General features: G+C 41.3%; 1 protein-coding gene across 1 annotated transcript; it reads right to left on the bottom strand.

The window, feature by feature from the left end:
• Nucleotides 1-193: 193 nt before the first annotated feature.
• Nucleotides 194-16,698, bottom strand: mier2 (mesoderm induction early response 1, family member 2). The gene is made up of 12 exons (XM_082523962.1): nt 14,590-16,698; nt 13,259-13,430; nt 11,843-11,956; nt 11,508-11,616; nt 10,721-10,800; nt 10,049-10,118; nt 8,017-8,162; nt 7,428-7,509; nt 5,466-5,560; nt 5,240-5,370; nt 3,552-3,694; nt 194-1,493 (listed from the first exon to the last, which is right to left on the bottom strand). The coding sequence occupies exons 2-12, from the start codon at nt 13,403-13,405 to the stop codon at nt 1,042-1,044; spliced, it is 1,569 nt and encodes a 522-aa protein (XP_082380088.1). The 5' UTR covers nt 13,406-13,430; nt 14,590-16,698; the 3' UTR covers nt 194-1,041.
• Between the last annotated feature and the right edge of the window lie 5,114 nt (nt 16,699-21,812).

Genomic DNA, 21,812 nt, shown 5'->3' with positions numbered 1-21,812 from the left:
TTTCACTCGTGAACCGTTTTATATTTCAGCGATATTGCACACGGGTATTCTCACTTCTGTATATGGCAGCTTAGCATGTAAAGTTTTATATTTCAGTCTTTCATTTTTAAGCCCATTATATGAAACAGGCTCGTCATGGTAGCAGTTATTCATCATACGAGAAATGGTGTTCATGACTGATGACAAAACCCTGCACCTTTATAAATCTATATACATTTTCAGTGGTGGGAAAAAAGAGGAAAATTTCCACAGAAGCAAAAAGAAAGGAAATTTAAAAAAGAAATAAAATACAATAAAACAGGAAGTTATTGCGCCCCATTAGGCTCCTACATTGCTGCATATTCAAATCAACCGTAGAACTTTTTTTCCTTTAAGGTGTTCATATTTTTTTAAATCTTAAGAAAGATGAACTTTTGTGTAGAATAAAGACAAAGCAGATATGTAGGGCCAAGAAAGGAGAAAACATTTTAAGTTAATGTTTAAATAAACTATTCTATGTTGTATAAGTGGACAGATTTTACTCTGTAGTCAGACCCCCCCACCCCCGTATTACATCAGGTGAGGTACAGTCCAATAGCAGATCTGAAATGGCTGCAGCAGTGAAAATGCTGACTGATATGAAGAGCATAAAAACAGTCATGTTGTCTGTATTCACGGTAAGAATCTGGGGGGGAAAACCAAATCTGAGCAGCAGTCAAATTTGTCTGTTCTGATAAATAAGAAAACAAAGCAGCAGTGGTCAACATTGTCAATAATCAGTTTCAGGAATAATGGACAGCAGCACATAATCAATGCCTGAAAGTAGTGATTAACACAGTCATCATTCCACAATGGGCGTAGGATTCGAGCGCCTCCTTTTAAGAAGAGGCACACAAGTCACCTGCTAACACAGGTAATAGGTCCATCTGTTTTCAAGCAAGTTGCATTAACGCACTTTTTGTCCTCTCATTTCTTTTTCACCCTGCTGTAAAAGATCACTACCAACCAAAAACACACAGGGCAAATTACACAGAGTACCACTTAGATATCTCCATGTCCCCTTCACTGTGTGAGAGAGCGAGGATGCTGGACGGGTGAGGGGTGAAGCAAACTGCTGAATGCCTGGAAGTGTGACGGGAGGACAGCGGTTGAGGATGATGAAGAGGACGGCAGGCTAAATTCCACCTGCAGCATGTGGGAAGCACTGGCCCCACCGCTCACTGTGCCACAGTCAGGGCCCTCAGAAAGTAAATGTTCGCCACGCATGTGTAGCTGAAAGAAACAAGAGTTTGGGAGCCCGTGGTTGTCATGGAGGGCCGGAGAGTTCCCGCAGGCCCACTGGGAGGTCTCAGCAAAGAGCTGAGACTGGAGCTGGACTGGAGCTGAAGGACAACAACTATCTGAGCCAGATTCCTGCAGGCCGTCTATGGGCGGGAGAGAGAAAGGACATCCGAACAGCTGCTGAGGACACTCGTCGCCGCACAGCTCTGACAAGCCCATCACCAGCTCGCCATCTGGACAGACGTATAGAAATTCACAGGACGACAGATTAATAAAACCTCCATTACTGTTGTCATATATTCTAGGATGTATGTTTGATGTCTATGGTTACAATGGCATCTGAGGAGTGCTTTTGTGCTCTTCTAGCGTACCAATTTCTACTACAGCGTACCCAGCAAACATTTAAACGGCTGGCGGTCTTTTCTCGAACGATAGTCATAGTTCCAAAATGAAAGCTGAACCGATATCAAGAATGTTACCTTCACATCAGCACCAACTTCCTAACATAAACGAGGTTCTTGTCGAACGTCCTTGTTAGATTTTCAAGCACGAGAAAGTTTGTGTTTAAAAATTCTGTTTTACTGTCAGAATAAAGGAAATAGAAATTAAATTCTCTCAAGAAAAGCATGAGAAGAAAAGAAGAAACCTTAGTGGTGACTCAAACTCGTGACCTCACGCTTTCAGGTCGAGAAAACCGAACTTCATGTTTGAATGAAGCATTCCTGAGTCGACGTCGCAGACAGAGAGGGAATAATTGTCCAATGTGCTAAATTCACCAACAAAAAAATGAAAAGAAATTCAGATTTACGAAACTGAAAACAACTTAAAAGTGTTGTTTATTTAAAACATTTAAAAAGATTCCAGGAGCACGACTCTGTGAGTACGTGACGATGTAAAATCCACGGAAATATTCATGTGGATATCTGCTCACAACCACATATTAGTTGTGAAAAAATAATGAATAAATAATAAAAATGGCTATCATTCCATCTTTGCAATAACTTAATATTCATTTCTCACCGTTTAAGAGACGAGCCGACGTCCCTTTTGTTCTATGCGGAAACAACATCTACATCCATCGCTCTACATCGGCGTCGCACCCCGACCTGTCCTGACCAGGGACGCGACGTCGCAGTTTGAACCATGTTTGCTGGGTAATCTCCTCAAACATCTTCCTCATATGAGGAGATTATGAACTATCTGAAATATCTACACAACTCTGTTTACTGCATGTTTTATACTGTGAATTCTACACATGCTGTGCTGTGTATATCAGCGAGCCACTGCAATAAATGCATTTTTTTTTGCTACACTGATTTTGAAGTTTATTTTAATACAGCAGTCTTATTTTGAAAAGATGTGACGGTATATAAGGGAAAAAACTGTATTTGGAAAAAACAAAGGGAAAAAAGCAAAAAGCAATATTTTAAATAACATCTCCAACATTATTCAGACACTATTTGCAAATGCGCTAATTATTACACAGCCAGAGGAGGCTGTTTACATTAGACCCGTTTCTTTCCTTTCTCATTAAACTTTGTCTATTTATTTGTCTGATTATTTCCCAGTGACCACATTATTTTAGTTTTCTGTACTCATCCTCTTTACCTGCAGGCTGCTCAACCTGCTGTCTGTGGCCTGAGTGGACTGAGGTCATGGCTTTAAGAGAAAACGGGGAGTTCGTCTGCGCCTGGGGCGGCCCTCTTCTTCTGGAGCACCATCAACATGCACAACATGCCCAAGCGCGCACACACAGACACACGCGCAGACGTGCATACATGCGAGCAAAAACACAACACAAAACAAATGTATACCATGAAAATATTGGGGAAAACAAAGGAAGGGAGACATAAAATGTTTCATATGAGACAGGGATAATAAATATGTCAAAATAAACAGGAAGAATATATAAACAAACAGGAAATCAATGGAGCCCATGTATAACATGACTGAAAGATGATTTGGCATGTATGTTTCACATGGCATGTAAATGGTTTATGTACAAAAAGATGGGTAAACATACATAGCTTCAGTTTTATCAGACACTGAAACTTTTATCTACTTTTTCTTTTGTGAAGAAGAAGAAGAAGCTTGTGTCTTTACTTTGAACTTAAGGCCACAGTTAATAACACTTTAGACTGAAGCCTTTGCTTCACTATTATTTGAATATTATTTTAGTTCTCTGTAAGAAAGGACATTTTGTGTGGCAAGAGCTCACCAAAGTAAATATAAAGAGCTTCCATCTGAGCCATCACGTCAGGTGTTTTTATGAGGCGACCTCTGGTTTTTACCTTGTTTGTCCTGGTCCAGGTTCGACTGTGGAGGTAACGGGGACTCCAGCTGCCCTGTGCCCATGGAGCTGTGAGGCAACAACCTTGTGGAACTGTTGTTTCCCTCAAGTTCCACAACCTCCCCATCCTGGTCTCCATCCTCCCTGCAACACACAGCAGAACTACTTCCAGCTCTGATAAATTATGTGTTTGCGACCTACAGAGCTCACAGTTTTCACTCAGACAGTAGTTGTTGTAAAATCTGTTCATATAACTTGGATTAACCAGCTCTTTGCAGACCACCAGCATCTTTAGACGTCCTTTGAGGTGAGAGACTTTAACAGATAGCTCACGAAAACTTTATTTGCTTACAGATCAAGTGAGGTGGAATTTGTCAAAATGCTGTTAAAGTGAAGCAAAAACATGTGGGAATGAAGAATTAGGCCCTTCCAGGTTCCAGTTGTAATAGGTCATCTGGTGTAACCTGATGTAGTTTTAGTGTAGACCTTTTACTTACCTGTACTACATTTATTTAATTTATTCGGTGGACTGGAGAAAGAGCGTAACAATGGTTTAACCTAATAACGCACTAAAAGCGCGCATCAGGTTTTCTAATTTGCAAGTTAGGTCAACAATTTTTATTTATCATGTTCTTAAAAATTCTGCAACATCTAGACCAGTTTAATCTAAAACTGAGCGAGCAAGAGATCATCAATACCATCAGGATCATCAGTAACCCACAGAATATTAAGGAGGCCGTGTCTCATGAAAATACTGCCCAATGGCAGCATGTAAGAATTAAAAAGTAAGAGATTTAGAATTGATCCTTGAGCTACCTGACAGGTCTCACGCTTAGAAAGTAGACCTCTCTGAAGTCCAAAGCCTATCTGGCAATTTTACAGGAAGTGATTCTAGACATGTACCAAAGTGTAAATGAGCACTTCCTTTACCCGAACTCTACCTCTTTATCAAGTGTCATGAAAATGAGCTTCATAGTTTTTGTATGATTCTGTTATGAGACAGAATCATACATACTGTCAGTGCGCCCCAGGGTGGCTGTGGCTACAATGTAGCTGCCATCACCAGTGTGTGAATGTGTGTGTGAATGGGTGAATGACTGGATGTAGTGTAAAGCGCTTTGGGGTCCTTAGGGACTAGTAAAGCGCTATACAAATACAGGCCATTTACCATTTTTACCATTTAGAAAAACAAAATACCAAAATTTTTGCAGGGATCAGAAAAAACCCAAAAATCTTAAAGCTACTTTGAGCTACTCTGGAGAGCATGTTTGATATGGCAGAGTTTGGAAGTACTTCCTGACACATTCCTAAAAGCAGGTTTCCCCTTCAAGGCTGTCTCCTTGTGCAACACTTTAACACTTCAGAACTGCTCTCTGTAAAGTCCCACTCGGATCACTTGCACATGTACATTTGCTGGATTTCTGTAGTCCAAACTGTTTCCATTTAGATTTCATTGTGGAGTACAGGACAAATTCACAAAGAGGTTTGAGTGAATTTGTTGGCCATAATTAAGATGCAAGTGGACAGATGGGAGCAGCGGGGAGCAGCGGGGAGCAGTGCAGTGCTCCACAAGGAGACAAACCTGAAATCCGATGGCTGTTCTTGCTTTTTATGTGCCGTTCTTTCTGATTGCACCTTTTATCTAAAAGACTCTGGTTATCTTCAGATTGGTGTCCCAGCAACACTCACATGCTCCCTGATTGCAGGCTGTACTTCTTGCGGCTCAGCCTGGTAGCCTGCTGAGTAAAGTACTTGTGACGCTCAGACTTCTTCCACATGTAGTAATACTCCACACACTCGCCCACTGAGCGTGTTCGTACCTGTGGATAAGAAGAGGTTGTTTTTGCATTAGCGGAAAATAGTCAACCCTTTTAAATCAGCATATCAGGTAGCAGGTCATCCTCTGGGTGCTCACCTTATTTGCCTGAATGAGGTGGAAGTTTTTCCCATAAACTCGATACCCATGCTCAAAGTTCCTGCACTCCTCCTCGCTCCAGGAGCAGAGCTCTTCTAAAGACAGCGGACATCAAAAATAAGTTTATAAAACTACATAATAATTTTACATTTTTACATAATTGTAATTACAATCACATAAACTAAATAGAACAGAAAAACTGAAATGAAAAGTGACACTCTTAATATCATAATCTGTTAATTTTGCTTTCCTGTTTCTAGCATAATAAAACTGGTCTTAAACTGGAGGCTCATTTCTGATTTGAAGGTCATGAGGTCACATCAGTGAGTTATTCCTTCTCTGCAGTGATGAAGTTGGCAGCTATAGTTCCACCGAAATGGTAATGAAACGTCATACTTTGCACCGGAAAAGAATTACACTGGCCTTGGGTTGTTGAATAAGCCTGCATTTCTCTCTTTTAAGAATACCACAGATTTTTCATTGACACTGGTATGCTGTTACTGCAGACCTAATTCTAACACAGGCTTTATTGAGAAGACCAGGGGAGGCTGACTTTCAACGACTGAACTTTTTTCATACTCGCTTTTTTGTCATGGATACTTGAAAATGTTGTGGTAACACAACTATTTACACATCTACAGACCAATCAATTCTTTTCCCTGAAACAATTCGGCTTTAGACCAAAATATTACGCAGAAATAGTAACCTATTATTTTACTAACACCATTAAGGGCTTTTTTGGTGGCAGTTTTGTGGGGGTGGAATACACACAAACTTTTGAGGGTCTTGTTATTCTTGATCTAAAAAACGCATTTGACACTGCCAATCACAATATACCCAAATGTGCAGTGTGTGATGGATGAACAAGAAAGAAAATTAGTGAAACTATTGAAAAACAGAATGGGCATTCCCCAAGGACTGCTACTTGTTCCAATGCTTTGCACTCTGTTTATCAGTGATTTGCCTGCAAGCTACCCAGAGGCTGATGATAACATTTTACGTTTTTAATAATAATTTGAGATCCGCAACTCAAATTTGATAAACATGAAACAAATTCAAAGACTGTTAAGACCAATCTGAGTGTTTTCAATCTTATTCAACACTAGATGAACTTTGCAGCAGCCCAGCTGTTTATGCATTCTTTCATATTTTCGCAATTTGTGATATTTTATGACAGTATGGGTCTAAGTATCACCATCTACAACTAAGCACCTTCTATCTTTTTATAAACAGACTCTAAATAATGAATTTAAAAAAATACAGTCCACTTAGTTTTGATGTTTTCATTCATATCTTTTGTGTTAAAGTAGTTTTTAAATGCAGACTGGCCGCATACCTCTAGATGCATAAGACGGTGACGGCAGTCACTAGGACCATGTTGGACACTGTAAAACACCACATCAAAGATCTAAATTTGGACAATCAGCATTCGCCATAATGACCTGTCACCTATTCAGGAAGCATGTCCTGTCAGGCCTCCTGAAATCAAATTAATTATAGATATTGAATCTTATTAAAAGTCAAATTTTGGTTAATGGCAAATAAAAATCATTTGTTAATTTCTGTATCGTTTTATGTGCATTTCATTTTATTTATGTTTTTCCCTAGTTATCTCTATTTATTGACTTGTATCTATATTGTATAGTATGGTAACGGTTTTATGTAACTAAATATGATAAAATTTTGTGTGTTGTGGGTATAAATGCCTAACTAGGGTCAATGGTTGAAAATAGGCCACAGTTTCATGTCTGGGAATTCCTCAGTTAAGTTTTGCCCTTGCTAATGGATTAAAAAATTGTATAAAACACTGTAACTGCAAAAACCTGTGACATATGGGTGCAACGATTTTCTGATGACTTTAAATTTACATACTATCAATCATTATTACAAACTTATTCTGGGTTGTTCACAAAGGTGTAAAATGCCCAGTTGGGGAAAGTAGGACAACGGGATAGTTCTTACCACTGAATACTTTCACGTTGAAACGAAATCGCCTCAGTGCTTCTTCGACATTAAAGTTGCATTTCACTAACTCGTACAGTGCCTGAAGGTTTAGAGGAAACACAAAAACTGTCACTCAGTGAAGACTTACCTCTCGGTTTAAGGCAAGTTAAAGAAAACAAGAACTCTTGATTATGGACATAAAGGCTGACCATGTTTAGCCATGGTCCACTATGAGTTCAGGTAATGCAGACTAAACGAGACAAGTAGAAGAAGTCTTCTGAAACGTCTTAAGGAGATTGGGATGAGGTTAGTAATCCAGACATCTGAATAACAAGACAAAAGTAAAATCTTCAAGTACACAGATCTAATAATACATGGACTTCTTTTTATCCAGCTGTTTGTTTCTTTCAGCGTGTACAGAAGGCACATTTATTATATTTTACCACAGCTAAAAACTGGTTAAGATGAGTCATTCGCCTTTGTGTGGGGGGCAGTTGCGACATTGCCATGAAGGAAGAATACTTCGTTACTGAAGAGGGGCGCTTACGTGTTACTACAGACTAGCTTAAACAAACAAAAGTAGCCAGCAGTGTTTGCTGAGATGTACCTGTTCATTGTCTTGGACAATGACCTCCTCGGTTCCTACTGCCTCCTCCTGGCCACGGGGTCTTTGTGCATTCAGCAAGAACTCCTCCACTTCATGCACTGGCAGAACCCCTGGCCTCCACAACAACTGGTCTTCGGTGCTGTAAGCTAGAGGGTGACAGGCACAGTTTCTCAGACTTACAGCGGACACATTAGACACGTTTACTCTGTATCGTGTTCGTGTTTGCACTGTGCTTTACATTATGGACTTGAATACACCTCGGTTTTTCTCAGTGCCTCAGCTCCTCTCTTTCACACTCACTCTCTCTTTCATGCATCAACATGCTTTGAAAGGCAGTCTTGCCGAGCACAATGAGGTTGATGTATTTTTTTGTGGATGTATTTGGGCGGTTTTTTAGAAGCAGTGACAAATTGTCCTCCCACATTCCTTATAGATTTGTTAATAATGTAACAGCAATTTTTAATGAAGGCAGCACGACCACACTCTGCACACTGAGCTGAGTCCAACAGAACTGTGCTGGTCCTACATCTTGAAGCAGGTCACAGCACAGTACACATCAATCACACCAACTCTGGGGAGTCAAAAGTGCTTGGACACAGTACTAAACACGTAATCCCCTCTTCCATTAGTACCATCTGATCAACTCGCCACGGTTCACCACAGTTTTCAGGATTTTCCATTAGATCATTCCTAAAAAAACGTACCAGGCACAAGGTACACATGCTTGGCCGGGGTTCCAAGTGATCTGAGCAGATACTAAAATGTGACATCGTCAGACTGCATGCCACCGATTGGCTGGTCAGCGGTGTCACTTAATGAGTCAAGAGAGTCTCATTCACGAAACTCAACATCGCCATTTTTGAAACCCGGCAACGAGGGAAATGTCTACGGAAAACAACACTGTGGTCCCCGAGTGTGATGAAAAGCCACAGACAGAGCAACAGGTCTACTTCCGAGTCGAGTATATATATGTATATATATATTAGGGGTGCAACGATACTCATATCGATATTGAACCGTTTGATACAGTGCTTTCGGTTCGGTACGCAAATGTATCGAACAATACAAAATTTTTAATTTATTTTATCAACTTTTCTTCTGACGATGCTGTCTGTGTTGAGAGCTCAGTGGATCTGCGTTCGACTACTCCGCCTAGGCTGCACTGTCGAGCGCAGATCCATTACTGAGCGCAGCGCAAGCTAGCAAGACAGAAGCTCGTTGCAACATGGCAAACTTCCTCCCCTACCCTCATTCAGATCTGGCCTTTGGAACTATTTTGGTTTTCATGTGAAGTATGACCCTGAAGGTAAGCGCGTCATGGACAAAAGTAAAACAGTATGTCGGATGTGCCACGCAATGCTCAATTACATGGGTGGGAACTAGTGTGTTAGCGCAGTTTTCTCGTTAACGTGTTGACGCTGGACGGCAGCACGTTAACGGAGATTTGCCGTGTTGTGGCGTTAACGTCATTTCAGATTAACGCTGACAGCACTAGTGGGAACACAACGAATATGACTGCACATTTACTCCGACATCATCCTCGTGCAAAGACAAGTCGAAGCAGACAAAAACAACAAGCACGCATGCTACAAACTTTACCCGAGTCATTTAGACAGCCGTTAGCACAGGATTCTCCTTATGGGGACCTGATATGTTTAATATGCTGCTGAAAATATAGCCCAGAAGAAGCGTATAGTATAGCTTTTATTTTGGAAAGAGCCATTTCTCTGTAATAAACTCTCTTTTCCAAAGATGAGTGATTTCTCGATCAGATAGATTTATTTTTTTTATTACTTTGTTGTTTCAGCAACATTAAATTTAAAAACTGTACGTTTGAGTTAAAATATATATTTATAATTTTAATAAATGACAAATTAAAAAGGCATGAACATTTTTTGTATCGAAAAAATATCGAACCGTGACACCAAAGTATCGAACCGAACCGTGAATTTTGTGTATCGTTGCACCCCTAATATATATGTGTGTATATATATCAGAACAACTGTCAAAAATGACAATTTCAGTTGCTTACCTCTCTCCTGGTAGGTGTACGGGCTGATTGGAGGGATTTTTGCCTGATACATGGAGCCAACCATGATCTCCTAAACAGGAAATCCAAACATGAATAGTCATAATTGTGAAACGTGTGATCATGCCTATAAAAGCTGAAATTTTATTTTAAAATGTACACATGTTAGTGTTCTTTGTGTCGACCTACAACCATGAGAAACTCAGGCCTGTCCAAAACAAGCTGTTACATTTAGAAAGCTGAGCCACTGTGGTTTTAGAACTTGGGAGATTTTTTTCCTATTAACCATTTCTCTGGCTTATATGAATTTGAATTTTCTTAAGTAGAGCATTTTTGGCCAGCCCATTAAAAGCATCGTGGTTCTGTTGAAATTAGGTCTCAGCTCAGTAGCCTAACTTTGAATTATAATTAGTGCCAGAGCAGGAAAAAGTGTCATGTTTATATAAATGTAACCAAAGCCTAGTGTATATTCAGCCTTTGATTGCACTGATCAAAAGAACCATTACCAAAGGGTTGATAACCCATATTTTATTGCTGCCTAACTGTCTTGCTATTGGCATTTTATCTGATTTGCTTTCCCATAAAGACAAGTTGCAACGTAATGTGTTTCCCTTAAACTTAAAGGTGATTGAGAGTCACTTAGTCAAAATAAGATTACTATGCTCAGTAACCCACCTTTTGCTCTTCATTGGATGGAATAGAGACATCATCAGAGTCTTCATCTGATGAACTGATCAACGTGTCTTTGTCTCCACCTAAAACACATGAAATATTAGAGAAAGATCAGGAGAACATTCAAATAACGCCACAAGATTTTCCATGCCATCTTAAAAGCCAAATCTTTCTGCTGATTAAGAAAGGGAATCTTAAGCATATTTAAAACCACAATTCTTTATAGTCATGATAAAAAATAAAATGACTATACACTGCATCTAACTCAGTATGAACCACAATTCAGTATAAAGCAGAATATGCACAACATCAATGAGCAAAGTGGCACCTCCTCTTTTTAACCTGTTCAGTGTGTTCAGTCTGTGCACCATGAAAAATACTAAAGCTGCATACCTGCTGTACATTTGGTTTTCATGTTTTATAGAGTCAGCACCTTTCACATAGAATCACTATCTGGATATGACTGTTTCAATATATTAAAACTCCTGTAGATTGAAATATCTCTCTGCCTTTGATTTAATGGTGTCATATGAAGAGTGACACATATATGCTATCAGACAGGAACATCTCATAACAACTTCCACAGAACTGTATAAAATCAATGCTTATTATGAGTGCATTTCCCTAGGATCACAAACCCTGACAGGTTGTGTTATTTGAAATGTCATCAAAGCACCAGAAATTCGATTCGATTCAATTTCAAACTGCGAACCTTTCTTTAGCTCAGAAAATTTCAGCGAGTTTTAGTGTTATATGAAAATGTGTTAATGCGTGTCTCCCTGGGTGTTACCTTGGATGCGGCGAAGCAGATCCGAGGTGTTTGAGGTGACTGAGGGGGTGAGATCGTCGGCTAATGATTCTTCCTGCTCCCCAGGGAAGAGATCCTCAGTTATCTGATCCTAAACCAAACATATAATAAGACAAAAAAATAAAAACAAAAGACAGAACAGTAAAAATAGAAAAACAGAGTTAGCATATTCATTAGATGTACAATCATTCAATTTGATATTTTTGACTGATTCTCAAAAGTTCTCTGACCAATTCGACCAATCAAAATCTGTTTTGATGAATAAATGAAAGATGAATGAGGCCACGGGTGTGTTCTGTGCACCTCAGGTTGTATACCTTGTCCAGTGTCATGTCTGGCAAACTGGCAGCCATGTGACAGGTCTCCTTCTCTGGATCTGATACTGTATAGCCATAGAAAGCCAACAGCTCCTCCAAGGGAAGCTCACTGGCCTACAAATAAGGCACAGAGGGAGGCAGTGACAGGTGGAGGGGAGGTGATGGGGTATAAGAGGGAAAGAAACCACAGAAATGTATAAATAACACCCACATTTCTTGAAAATCATCTACATGTCTGTCAGTTTAGCTATCTCAAGCACACTTGACACTTTTCCCTGGTCTGTCCAAATAATGCCATCAGACTGATTGAGCAGTCTCCTTGTAAGATGCCTAAAACACCCCCAGAGTGTACTCAGTTTACTCAAAGTAATTGAACTGTTCTGTAAAAATGTCAGAGTCAACATCTGCACGTCCCATGTCATTTCCTGAACACGGTGTTCAGAATTTCAGCATTTTTAAAGGTAAAAATGAATATTTCTTTACTTTACATGTTATGACAACAGACGTAGAGATTATGAGAAAAGTAAATGGTTGCGTTGATTATTTAAATCATCTTCTTCTTTGACTGCTCCCTTTAGGAGTCGCCACAGTGGATGATCTGCCTCCATCGCACCCTATCCCTAGCATCCTCCTCTGTCACACCAACCCTCTGCATGTCTTCCTTCACTGCATCTATGAATCTTCCTATTTTCCTGCTGCCTGCCTTTCTCTCCTCTGCACATGTCAAAACATCTCAGCTTCCCTCTAACTTTTTTCTCCAAACTGCTCGACCTGAATTGTCCCTCTGATGTACTCATTCCTAACTCCACCACCTTATTGCCATCTTATAAACCTTTCTTTTCACTCTTCCTGCTATACTTCTGTCACAAATCACCCCTGACACTCCTCTCCACCCACTCCACCCTGCCTGCGCTCTCTTCTACACCTCTCTTGTGCACTGTCTGTTGCTTTGGATGGTTGATGTCAGGTACTGAAACTCATCAACTTCAACTTCATATTTACTCCTCTGTTAAACTACAATTTAAAATAATTCTGTTGAAATGTTATATTGAAGGCAAATAATGCCCATAAAAAGGGGGGTTTATTAAGAGTTATCGATGCTGCTGGTTAGAGTAATTATTAAAATTCACATTCACTTGCAGTATGTTGATAGATTTTGGTCCTCAGACTGTTTTTCGTTTTTGTCAAAAAACGCTGCTGTTAAAATTTCTATGAACTAGTAACTGAATTATTTCAAAAGCAAATGTTACATGACTTTAGAGTAACAAAACTGTACTGAACAATAATAGTCGATGCCATTACTGTCAGTGATGTAGTACACCCTGCAACTATAAGGTTGCCATAATCACAGGAAGCTATTTTGCTGAATATTTTTGTGTTTATCACACATATAAACATGGCAGAACGTGATCATACAGTGTGGGATGGTGTCGCCATCTTCATCGAGCGAGGACTCTTCTCCTCCTCCAACTCCTCTAAGACCCGTAAAGACTTCTGCTTCTCCAGATGAGGGCCTTCATTGCTGTATCTCCTCCACTCTCCACTAGGCCACAAGCTCTGCATTCATGTTTAGATGCTTATCACCCACCTACAAACATGCACATAGATAAAGACAGTATGTCTGTTATGTTGCATTCAAACTCATGTAAAATAGCACAGTACATTAAAATGGTGCCGTGGCACTCGGCACAAATGAACACATGAACAACACAGGATCAAATAGTGGCTGATCCTGGCTCATCCCATTACAGGTCAGCTGACTCCTCACTTTTCAAGGGCTCTTCTTTCAACTTATGAGACCTTCTGCTATCCAGACTTAGGTGTTAAACTTAATAACAGATTGATCATAGCACTTGTGGGAAGTTTAAGCGCAATGTAATGTAACTTTAAAGATATTTAAATGTCCAAGAGCTCATTGTGAATTGTCACCACAGGATGGTCGGTTTTGCTGTGATACTACATTAACAAAAAAAAGCTTCACGGTGGTTTTCCTGATTCATCGACACGATTCCAGGCTCGGCTTTGGTCTGAACTAATCAGATACAATGTACGTACAGGATGAAGGCCACATAAAGAGTTTATAACCATAGTGGGAAACTTTGGGTAACACGCTTACAGCAGTAACCGTACAAGAATCTCGCCCAAACCTACTTCACATGAAGTCCAAGCGCTCTCTAAATTAGATTATAATCTACTTCTCACGACGCCAAAAGTCACCAAAAATCTCCCAACCCGTCGGTCGCTGTCTGACTGACCAGGGGCGCTTTCCTGCGACTTGGTGCTGAACGCCTCTTCCTCTCTCCGGCTCGCTACGAGTGGCAAGAAGGAAATAACTACTTCTCAATATTTCTGAAAGAGACGGTCGGAGTTTACCGCCGCCGAGTCATGACATGTCTCCCAACTTTTTCACTAAACCCACTTCGCCGGCAAGGCACACCTGAAATAGTTCAGCACCCCCGTGTTAGACCCTACCGGGCTCCCTATTGTTTTCTACGGCTTTACTATCAAGGCTGAGGGAATGTCTCTTTAAAGCCAAGAACGCGGAGAGAGGCGATACGCTGGAGAGGTTCTCCATTTCTTCCGCCGCTTCCCAGTTAAATAGCCCCCGTAGCTCTCTTTCAGCGGTCGTTCACCAGCCGGCCAAACCCTCGGCAGTCTTGTGTATCGTACGGAGTGACAGAAGTCTTAAATTCGGCCCAGCTTCTCTAACATTTGGGTCATTACATTTCTCGTTTTCGCTCACTTACCTCCGCCATTCCGTTTCTGCGCAAGCTGACTATTGCCCGGATGTTGTAGGTCTACTCTTCTCTGCTGCTCCGTTTATTGCCGCAACGATTCAGCAACAGCGGCTGCAGTGCAGCGTCGCACACAGTTACAATGACTTTTTTTCAGTAGTTTAGTTCATTTTGTTTAAGTTTACAACTTTTTTTAAAAAAAAATCCTTCGTAGTTTTAAGTAATTTTTTTAAATCGCCCCGAACCAACACTTTCGGTATCATCTCTAAAAATGTTGTTTTACTGTAAGTAACAATTCTAAAAATATTACTAGAAAAAGAAAAGGGAAATGTATCGACTGATCAGTTCAATTATTCTTCGCGTTAAAACTTAACATAATAGTGACCCAATTTCTGCTCTTCTGCTATTAAATTAGTAAACAATAGTTTGGCACTGAACGCATCTTTAAGTTAAATGTAAATGCCCCCCTTTACCAACACGTCCACGTGCGGTTGCTGAAAGACACTACGGTTTGTGCTGATTATGCGAGTGGAGGAGGGGACAGGACATGGCCAAAGCAGATAAAGATTGCTTATATGGCTTTGTCCTCAGCCAGTGACTGCTCAAAGTTGTCAGCGATTATAGAAGCATATAATGTAGCTCTACGTGTTGTCACCATATTCTCTGACATGCCTCAACTAAACTTGAATATCAAGCAACGAAGGTGAGAATATTAAAAAAGAAAAAAGAAGCAGTGGGAAAACAAAAAGTATCAACATTTAACTAAGAAGATTAAAAAAAACTTGTTAAATACCGTTAACTGAAGAATGTCTGCGTAGGATGGCATAGTATTTGCATAAATACTATTCAACGTCTTCAAAGTCTTGCGCCACCTCTTATCTCTTTACATTTTGCTTTCAAGGAGCCAGACTTTCTTGTAATTTTATAAAATGGTTTCTGAAGGTCCTTCAAAATTTTTCTTTGGACATTGGTTGCTTTTTCAATTATTTTTAGTCCAGTTGTACCTGACCATTTCATGAGGAAGCTTTTTCTTGTTCACTTTACCTTTGAATCACCGAAGCAGAGAAAAGCACCTAACTCATGAGACGAACCAGACAGCTTAGCAAAGCCCTCATTTTAAATTGTGTCTTCAGGCACTTTGTTACTAACAGCTGAAACACATATAATCTGTTCCTATTTCTTTAGTTGAATCTGTGTCGAATGCAAAAGATAACACGGGCACAAAATAATATTTCTGGACCATCAGGGTGCTTCCCAAAGAGCTATGAGCCAAAAATTGGTATACCTTGGTATAGAAACTTGGTGCAGTTTGTCTTTTACAACAGCTGGACATGTGGAGAACAAAAGTAGAAGTGGGCTAAACGCTATCTACAGCAGATGAACAGTATCTGGAATTCATGTCCCTAAGAGATATGAAGAAGACCTGACACAGGATCTGAGACATGCATCAGGCCCTTCAGTTGATCCAGAAGCTCATCTTAATGAGGGAAAAAGAGAAAAATTATACCAGAGCTGAACTGAACATCGGTGACAATAGGTCTCACGAAGTGGTGAATACAAATTTGACATTTGTGGTTCAAATTGTTGTCAGTATTTGCAGAGGAGGTCAGGAGAGAGGTACAGCAGTGAGTGTAAAGCATGGTGGAGGCTCTGTCATGGTGCATGGCTGCATTTCAGTCAGTGGGGTTGGGGATTTGTCAAAAATTGATGGAATTTTGGACACATAAAAGTAGAGTCAAATTTTAATGCAAGATGGAAAGCATCTGGAAAGCATCTGATTGGCAATGGCTTTGTGACAGGGTTCCCAAACACACGGCCAGTGCAGTAAAAGCACACCTGGATACAAGAAGATACAATGGAGCCCTATAAGTCATGGAAATGAACCCGTGTGTGGGATCATTTTGACACAGAACAGAACAAAAAGCAGCCAAGATCCAAATAAGAGCTTTGAATGTCTTTCAAGAAGCCCAGAGAACTTTTCTTGAGACTGAACTTGTCACGGTTCTGGATCATTTTGACCCAGCTTTTTCTGTTTCTGTTTTGGTGTTTTTCTAAATTATGATTTGTTTGGGGTTTTCAGTTGTGCTGGTTTGATTTTGTATTAAGGGTTATTCTTGGTTTTGTTCTCTTTACGTTATTTCTTGTTCTGGCCTCTAGTTTAAGTCACTGTCTTCTCTGTTTTATGTGTTATATTCTGCCTGTCGAGCTCTCTGTGTCAAGTTTGCGTCTTTGTGATTTGTTTCTTATTTCCTGTTTTATTTTGATAGTCCCAGTCCTATGTCAGTGTATTCAGTTTTACCTGCCCCTGTCTCGTTAGCCCTAATCTCTCCCAGCTATGTCTCCCTCCTGTTTCCCATTCCCTGATTACTCGCCTGTGTATATAAGCCCTGTGTTTGCCTTTGTGCTCTGTCCTGTTGTACTTTCTCCATGCTGTGTGGTTCTCGTGTTCCAGTTCTGGGTTTAGTTTAGTTTTTGTGAGAGTTATTTTCAAGGAGATTTTTCCAGCATTAAAGCTGCGTCTTGAGTTCCAGTCCTGTCTTTGTGAGTCCTGCATGTTGGGTCCCTTTTCCTGCCTGCCTGCCACACAGCCATGATAGAACGACGCGACCAGTACATGGACCCAGCAGAACTCGTCCCATCTGATGAGCTTAAGGAGGATATAATTTATTCAGTGAATAAATTATGTGACCTGTGGCTGAATCATCCAGAGGAGGAGTTTCAGCGTGCTGTAACCTACCGGCTACAGCGACTGGTTTCCGGTCTCCCCTGGCTTTTGGACTCTCTTCACCCACTCATACAGGAGATTTTCCTTAATGAGCTTCATCTGCATTCCCCTGCTGCTACCACTTACTCACCCAGCTCGGAGAAGGATGTGCTGCCCGGCCTGCCGGATTTGGAGTTGCCCGGCTCACCGGAACCATCACCGAGGAGGAAGTGACGGCTGCGCCACCAGAGCGTCACCCCTCAGCCAGATTTCGCGATATCACTCACAGGCTGTGGTGAGTGAAAAAGACAATTTTTCTGTTGCTTTGGACAATGGGACTATTTATTCTGGGGCTATGTTTTTTGGATCAGCTGCCCAGCCTGAAGCGCGTTCAGCTGCTCAGCTGTCCCCAGTTCAGTCTTCAATTCTGTCAGCCACTCAGTCATCATCATCTCTATGCAGGGAGGAAATCTCATTCCCACCCTGGGTGTTTCTCATAACTTAGCTGCTTTAGGTACATTTATTTACTCCAGGGCCTCCCCAGAGGCTAGATCTCAGTCCCCAGCTGATTCTGGAACCCTGAAGATTAAGCAGCCACCTGAGAACTGCACCGTGTCAGCGCTGCCAGAACAAAGCCACTGTCCTGTGCAGCTCCAACCAGCTTCGTTCTTGCCAGAGGTCTCCGTGCCTGTTGGTCTCCGTGCCTGCTGGTCCTGTCTCGTCCCTGCCAGAGGTCTCCGTGCCTGCTGGCCCTGAGCCTGTCTCCGCTGGAGGGTTCGGGGGGCCCGTTCAGCTGCCTGTCTCCGCTGGAGGGTACGAGGAGCCGCTTCAGCCATCTCTGCTGAGGGGCCCGAGGAGCCGCTTCAGCCGTCCGTCATTGATGAAGGGTCGGAGGACTCGCTTCAGCACCTTGTGGCCGCTGACGGCTCTGAAACCAATCTGCCACCTCCTGCGTTGCCTGCAGTGCCTTCATCAGGGGCTTCCACGCCATCGCCTGCAGCGCCACCACCCGCAGCTGCCACGCTGCCGTCTGGATACGCAGCTGCCACGCTGCCGTCTGGTCCCGCCTCGTCTGGTCCAGCTCGGCCTGAACCACCTCACCTCTGCCAGCCACTTTCCAGGCCTCTAGCTGGACTTCATCGCTGTTGAGGGCAACCCCCTGAACAAGGTCGCTGCCGCCACTGCCTCCCGCGTGGTCTGCCTCCGGACCTGCTCTGTCGACGCTGCTGCCGTCAGCGCGGTCGGCCACATGAACTGCTTTGTCGCCGCCACTGCCTTCCCTGTGGTCGGCCTCTAGACCCGTTTTGTCTCTGTCACTGGCCTCCGGGTCGGCCACCTGAACTGCTCGGACTCCTGTGCTGTCAGCCCCCGGGTCGGCCTCCTGAGCAGTCTCAGTCGACTCTAGTTTGGTTAAGCTCCTGGACCCCCTACCACCCACTCTTCTTTGTTTTATGTGTTATATTCTGCCTGTCGAGCTCTCAGTGTCAAGTTTGCGTCTTTGTGATTTGTTTCTTATTTCCTGTTTTATTTTGATAGTCCCAGTCCTATGTCAGTGTATTCAGTTTTACCTGCCCCCGTCTCGTTAGCCCTAATCTCTCCCAGCTGTGTCTCCCTCCTGTTTCCCATTCCCTGATTACTCGCCTGTGTATATAAGCCCTGTGTTTGCCTTTGCGCGCTGTCCTGTCGTACTTTCTCCATGCTGTGTGTTTGTCGTGTTCCAGTCAGGTCCTCTGGTCCGAGTTTTGTGTTTTTGTGAGAGTTATTTTCAAGGAGATTTTTCCAGCATTAAAGCTCCGTTTTGAGTTCCAGTCCTGTCTTTGTGAGTCCTGCATGTTGGGTCCCTTTTCCTGCCTGCCTGCCACACAGCCATGACAGAACTACAGTCTAGTAATAGTAAAGATATTATATTACCCTACATTTGTTTTTACATGGTTCAATATGTCTGTCATCATCTTGTTAATTATGTCATGTTGTTGTTTTACATATTGAAGAGATTGAACATGAGCTTTGGACATAAATCAACATGTGTACAAACAGTAGGCTATAAGAGACAGTGATAAACTCCCTCACTGAGAGTGGGGTCATACAAGCAATGACACTCATTCCCTTTGTTTCTTTGGGACTCATTAACTGAGAGTTTATGCTTTATGTGAGAAGGTGAAAGTTGTCCACAAAACAAGCAAGTGAATGTTTGTGTAAGGTAAGACTTTGTTGGTGCTAAAAGTTGTATGAAAGTGTAAACGTTACAAACACTATACTTAACAAATCCTTCCATCACAAAATGAGAAAAAAGGGAAGCAATTGATGAGGGGTTAAAAATAGTACCTTCTTTTTGAATGTAGCAATAATTTATGCATAATATGTGCATAACTGGTTATGCACATAACAACAGATGAGCGTAAGCTCTTGGACTCAACTGGGGAGAGATTTGTTATCTACCATTTACATCTTCAACAAATATCATCAGTTGTAATTTCTAGTAAACAACATTTATATCTGAGATAGTAGTTATGCATAATAATAATAATAATAAATGACCTAAAGTGGTATTTATACTAGCTTGTTAAGGAGGTTTTGCTTCTGTCACACACTAGGAAAAAAAAATCATAACTCAATGAAAGAAGTCATGTTAGCACACAGACCTAGACTTTTATGGCATGCAGGGGAAAAAGCAGTTTGTGCCTTATGTGAAAACTACCTTCCAAATATTCATACTTAGAGAAAAATGAACAAAACAGAAGTGGAGTGTAAAAGTTATTTTTATAAGTTTACTGTCAGGGCCGTAAGTATTTGGACAGTGTCACTTTTGTATTTTTACCTCTGTGCATCACCATAGTGGATTTTTAAAATCAAATAATCAAGATGTGACTGAAGTGCAGACTTTCAGCATTAATTCCAAGTGTTTAACAAAAGTATTGCTTTATCTTATTAAGAATGAGATTTTTATACTTATTTCTGTACTTGTAGAGTCAAATAAGCATAATTTTCAGTATAACAATTGTTTTTAATTCTTGGTTGAAAATCAAATTCATTCAATGACTGTTAGGAGTCCCAAACCCAAAAGCTGTGTTTCTTCCCTTGAGATGAACAAGTTCCCTTCAGTTGTTGTTTGTTTGTGTCTCATGCTTTTTTTTTTTAGTGACAAAAGCATGGACGACTGATAAGAGAGATCAGGTGACTGACTTTGCTATTTGATATTCATGCATTACTTTTTGGTTCATTATCCCCTTTGCACTGCAAAGCACTGTTCAATCAATTTTGCAGTATTTGGTTGAATCTTAGCAGACAGTGTACCCTTCACAATTTGTCCTGCTACTTCCATCAGCAGTCACAGCATCAAACAGTAGTGGCCCAGTTCCACTGGCAGCCATACATGCCCATTCCATAACATTGCCTCCACTATCTTTGGCAGAAATGTGGTATGCTTCAGATCACAAGCTGTTTCTCTCCTTCTCCAAACTTTGTGTGCATTTTTAAAATTAGAAACTGTTATTAAGAAAAAACCCCCAAAGTGAAGCAAACTAAGATATTGAGGACTCTTGAAAGTTGTATATTCAGTATAGACTGCTTAGATTATGCCTACGTATTTAGTATTATATGGGTATTTGTGTGAATACTGCTGGTAAGTGGAGGGCATGTGTATTGCAAAGTCTGTTTAATGTCTGGACTGGGTGATAAGTGAGGAAAATACCTTCACTCTGTGGTTCTGTAGACATACAAATCTGAGCAATTCAACTGAGGAGTAAACAAACATGGTGTCTTTACTTTATATTCCATCTATTATATATAATGCTTTGAATAGTATGCCCATACCAAAGGTCAGCCATTCAAAGCAACAGACTATGCATACAAGAGGCGAAGAAGAGAGTGCAGGCAGGGTGGAGCGGGTAGAGACGACTGTCAGGAGTGATTTGTGATGGAAGGAGGAAGAGCGAAAAGGCAATGCTATGACGTCAGGTTGGGAGACAGTGGCACTGGCAGAAAGACAAGATGTGGAGCTGGAGATGCTAAGGTTTTCATTAGAAGTGATCAGGAGCTGCAAGATCAGAGAGACAGAAAATTACAAAGAAGATTCATGGATGTAGTGAAGGAAGACGTGCATGGGATTGGTGTGACGGAGGAGCATGCTAGGGATAGGGTGAGATGGATTTAGATGATCCACTCCTGTGATGCCTAAAGGAAGCAACCAAAAGAAGAAGATGAAGACTTTGCCTGGTATTCCAGACAAACTACAACTTGTGAATCCTGATTTTAAGACATGCCCAGAGTCCTGACAGGGAGAGAGCAGATTTCTCCTGTATTGGCTTCCCTTCATTGGCTCCCTGTTAAATCCACAATTGAATGACCTTATAGTACCATATTAACCCATTAGAGCACTTCACTCTCACACTGTAGGCTTAGTTTTTGTTCCTAGAGTATTTAAAAGTAGAATGGGAGGGAGAGCCTTCAGTTTTCAGGCCCCGTTTGGATTCAGGAGACAGACACTATCTCTACTTTTAAGATTAGGCTTCAAACTTTCCTTTTTGCTAAA

Source organism: Aulonocara stuartgranti (assembly GCF_965226115.1).
Source record: "Aulonocara stuartgranti genome assembly, chromosome: 23".
Taxonomy (NCBI): domain Eukaryota; kingdom Metazoa; phylum Chordata; class Actinopteri; order Cichliformes; family Cichlidae; genus Aulonocara; species Aulonocara stuartgranti.
Note: the sequence above shows the minus strand (reverse complement) of the source record. Positions and strands in the feature narration are given on the sequence as shown.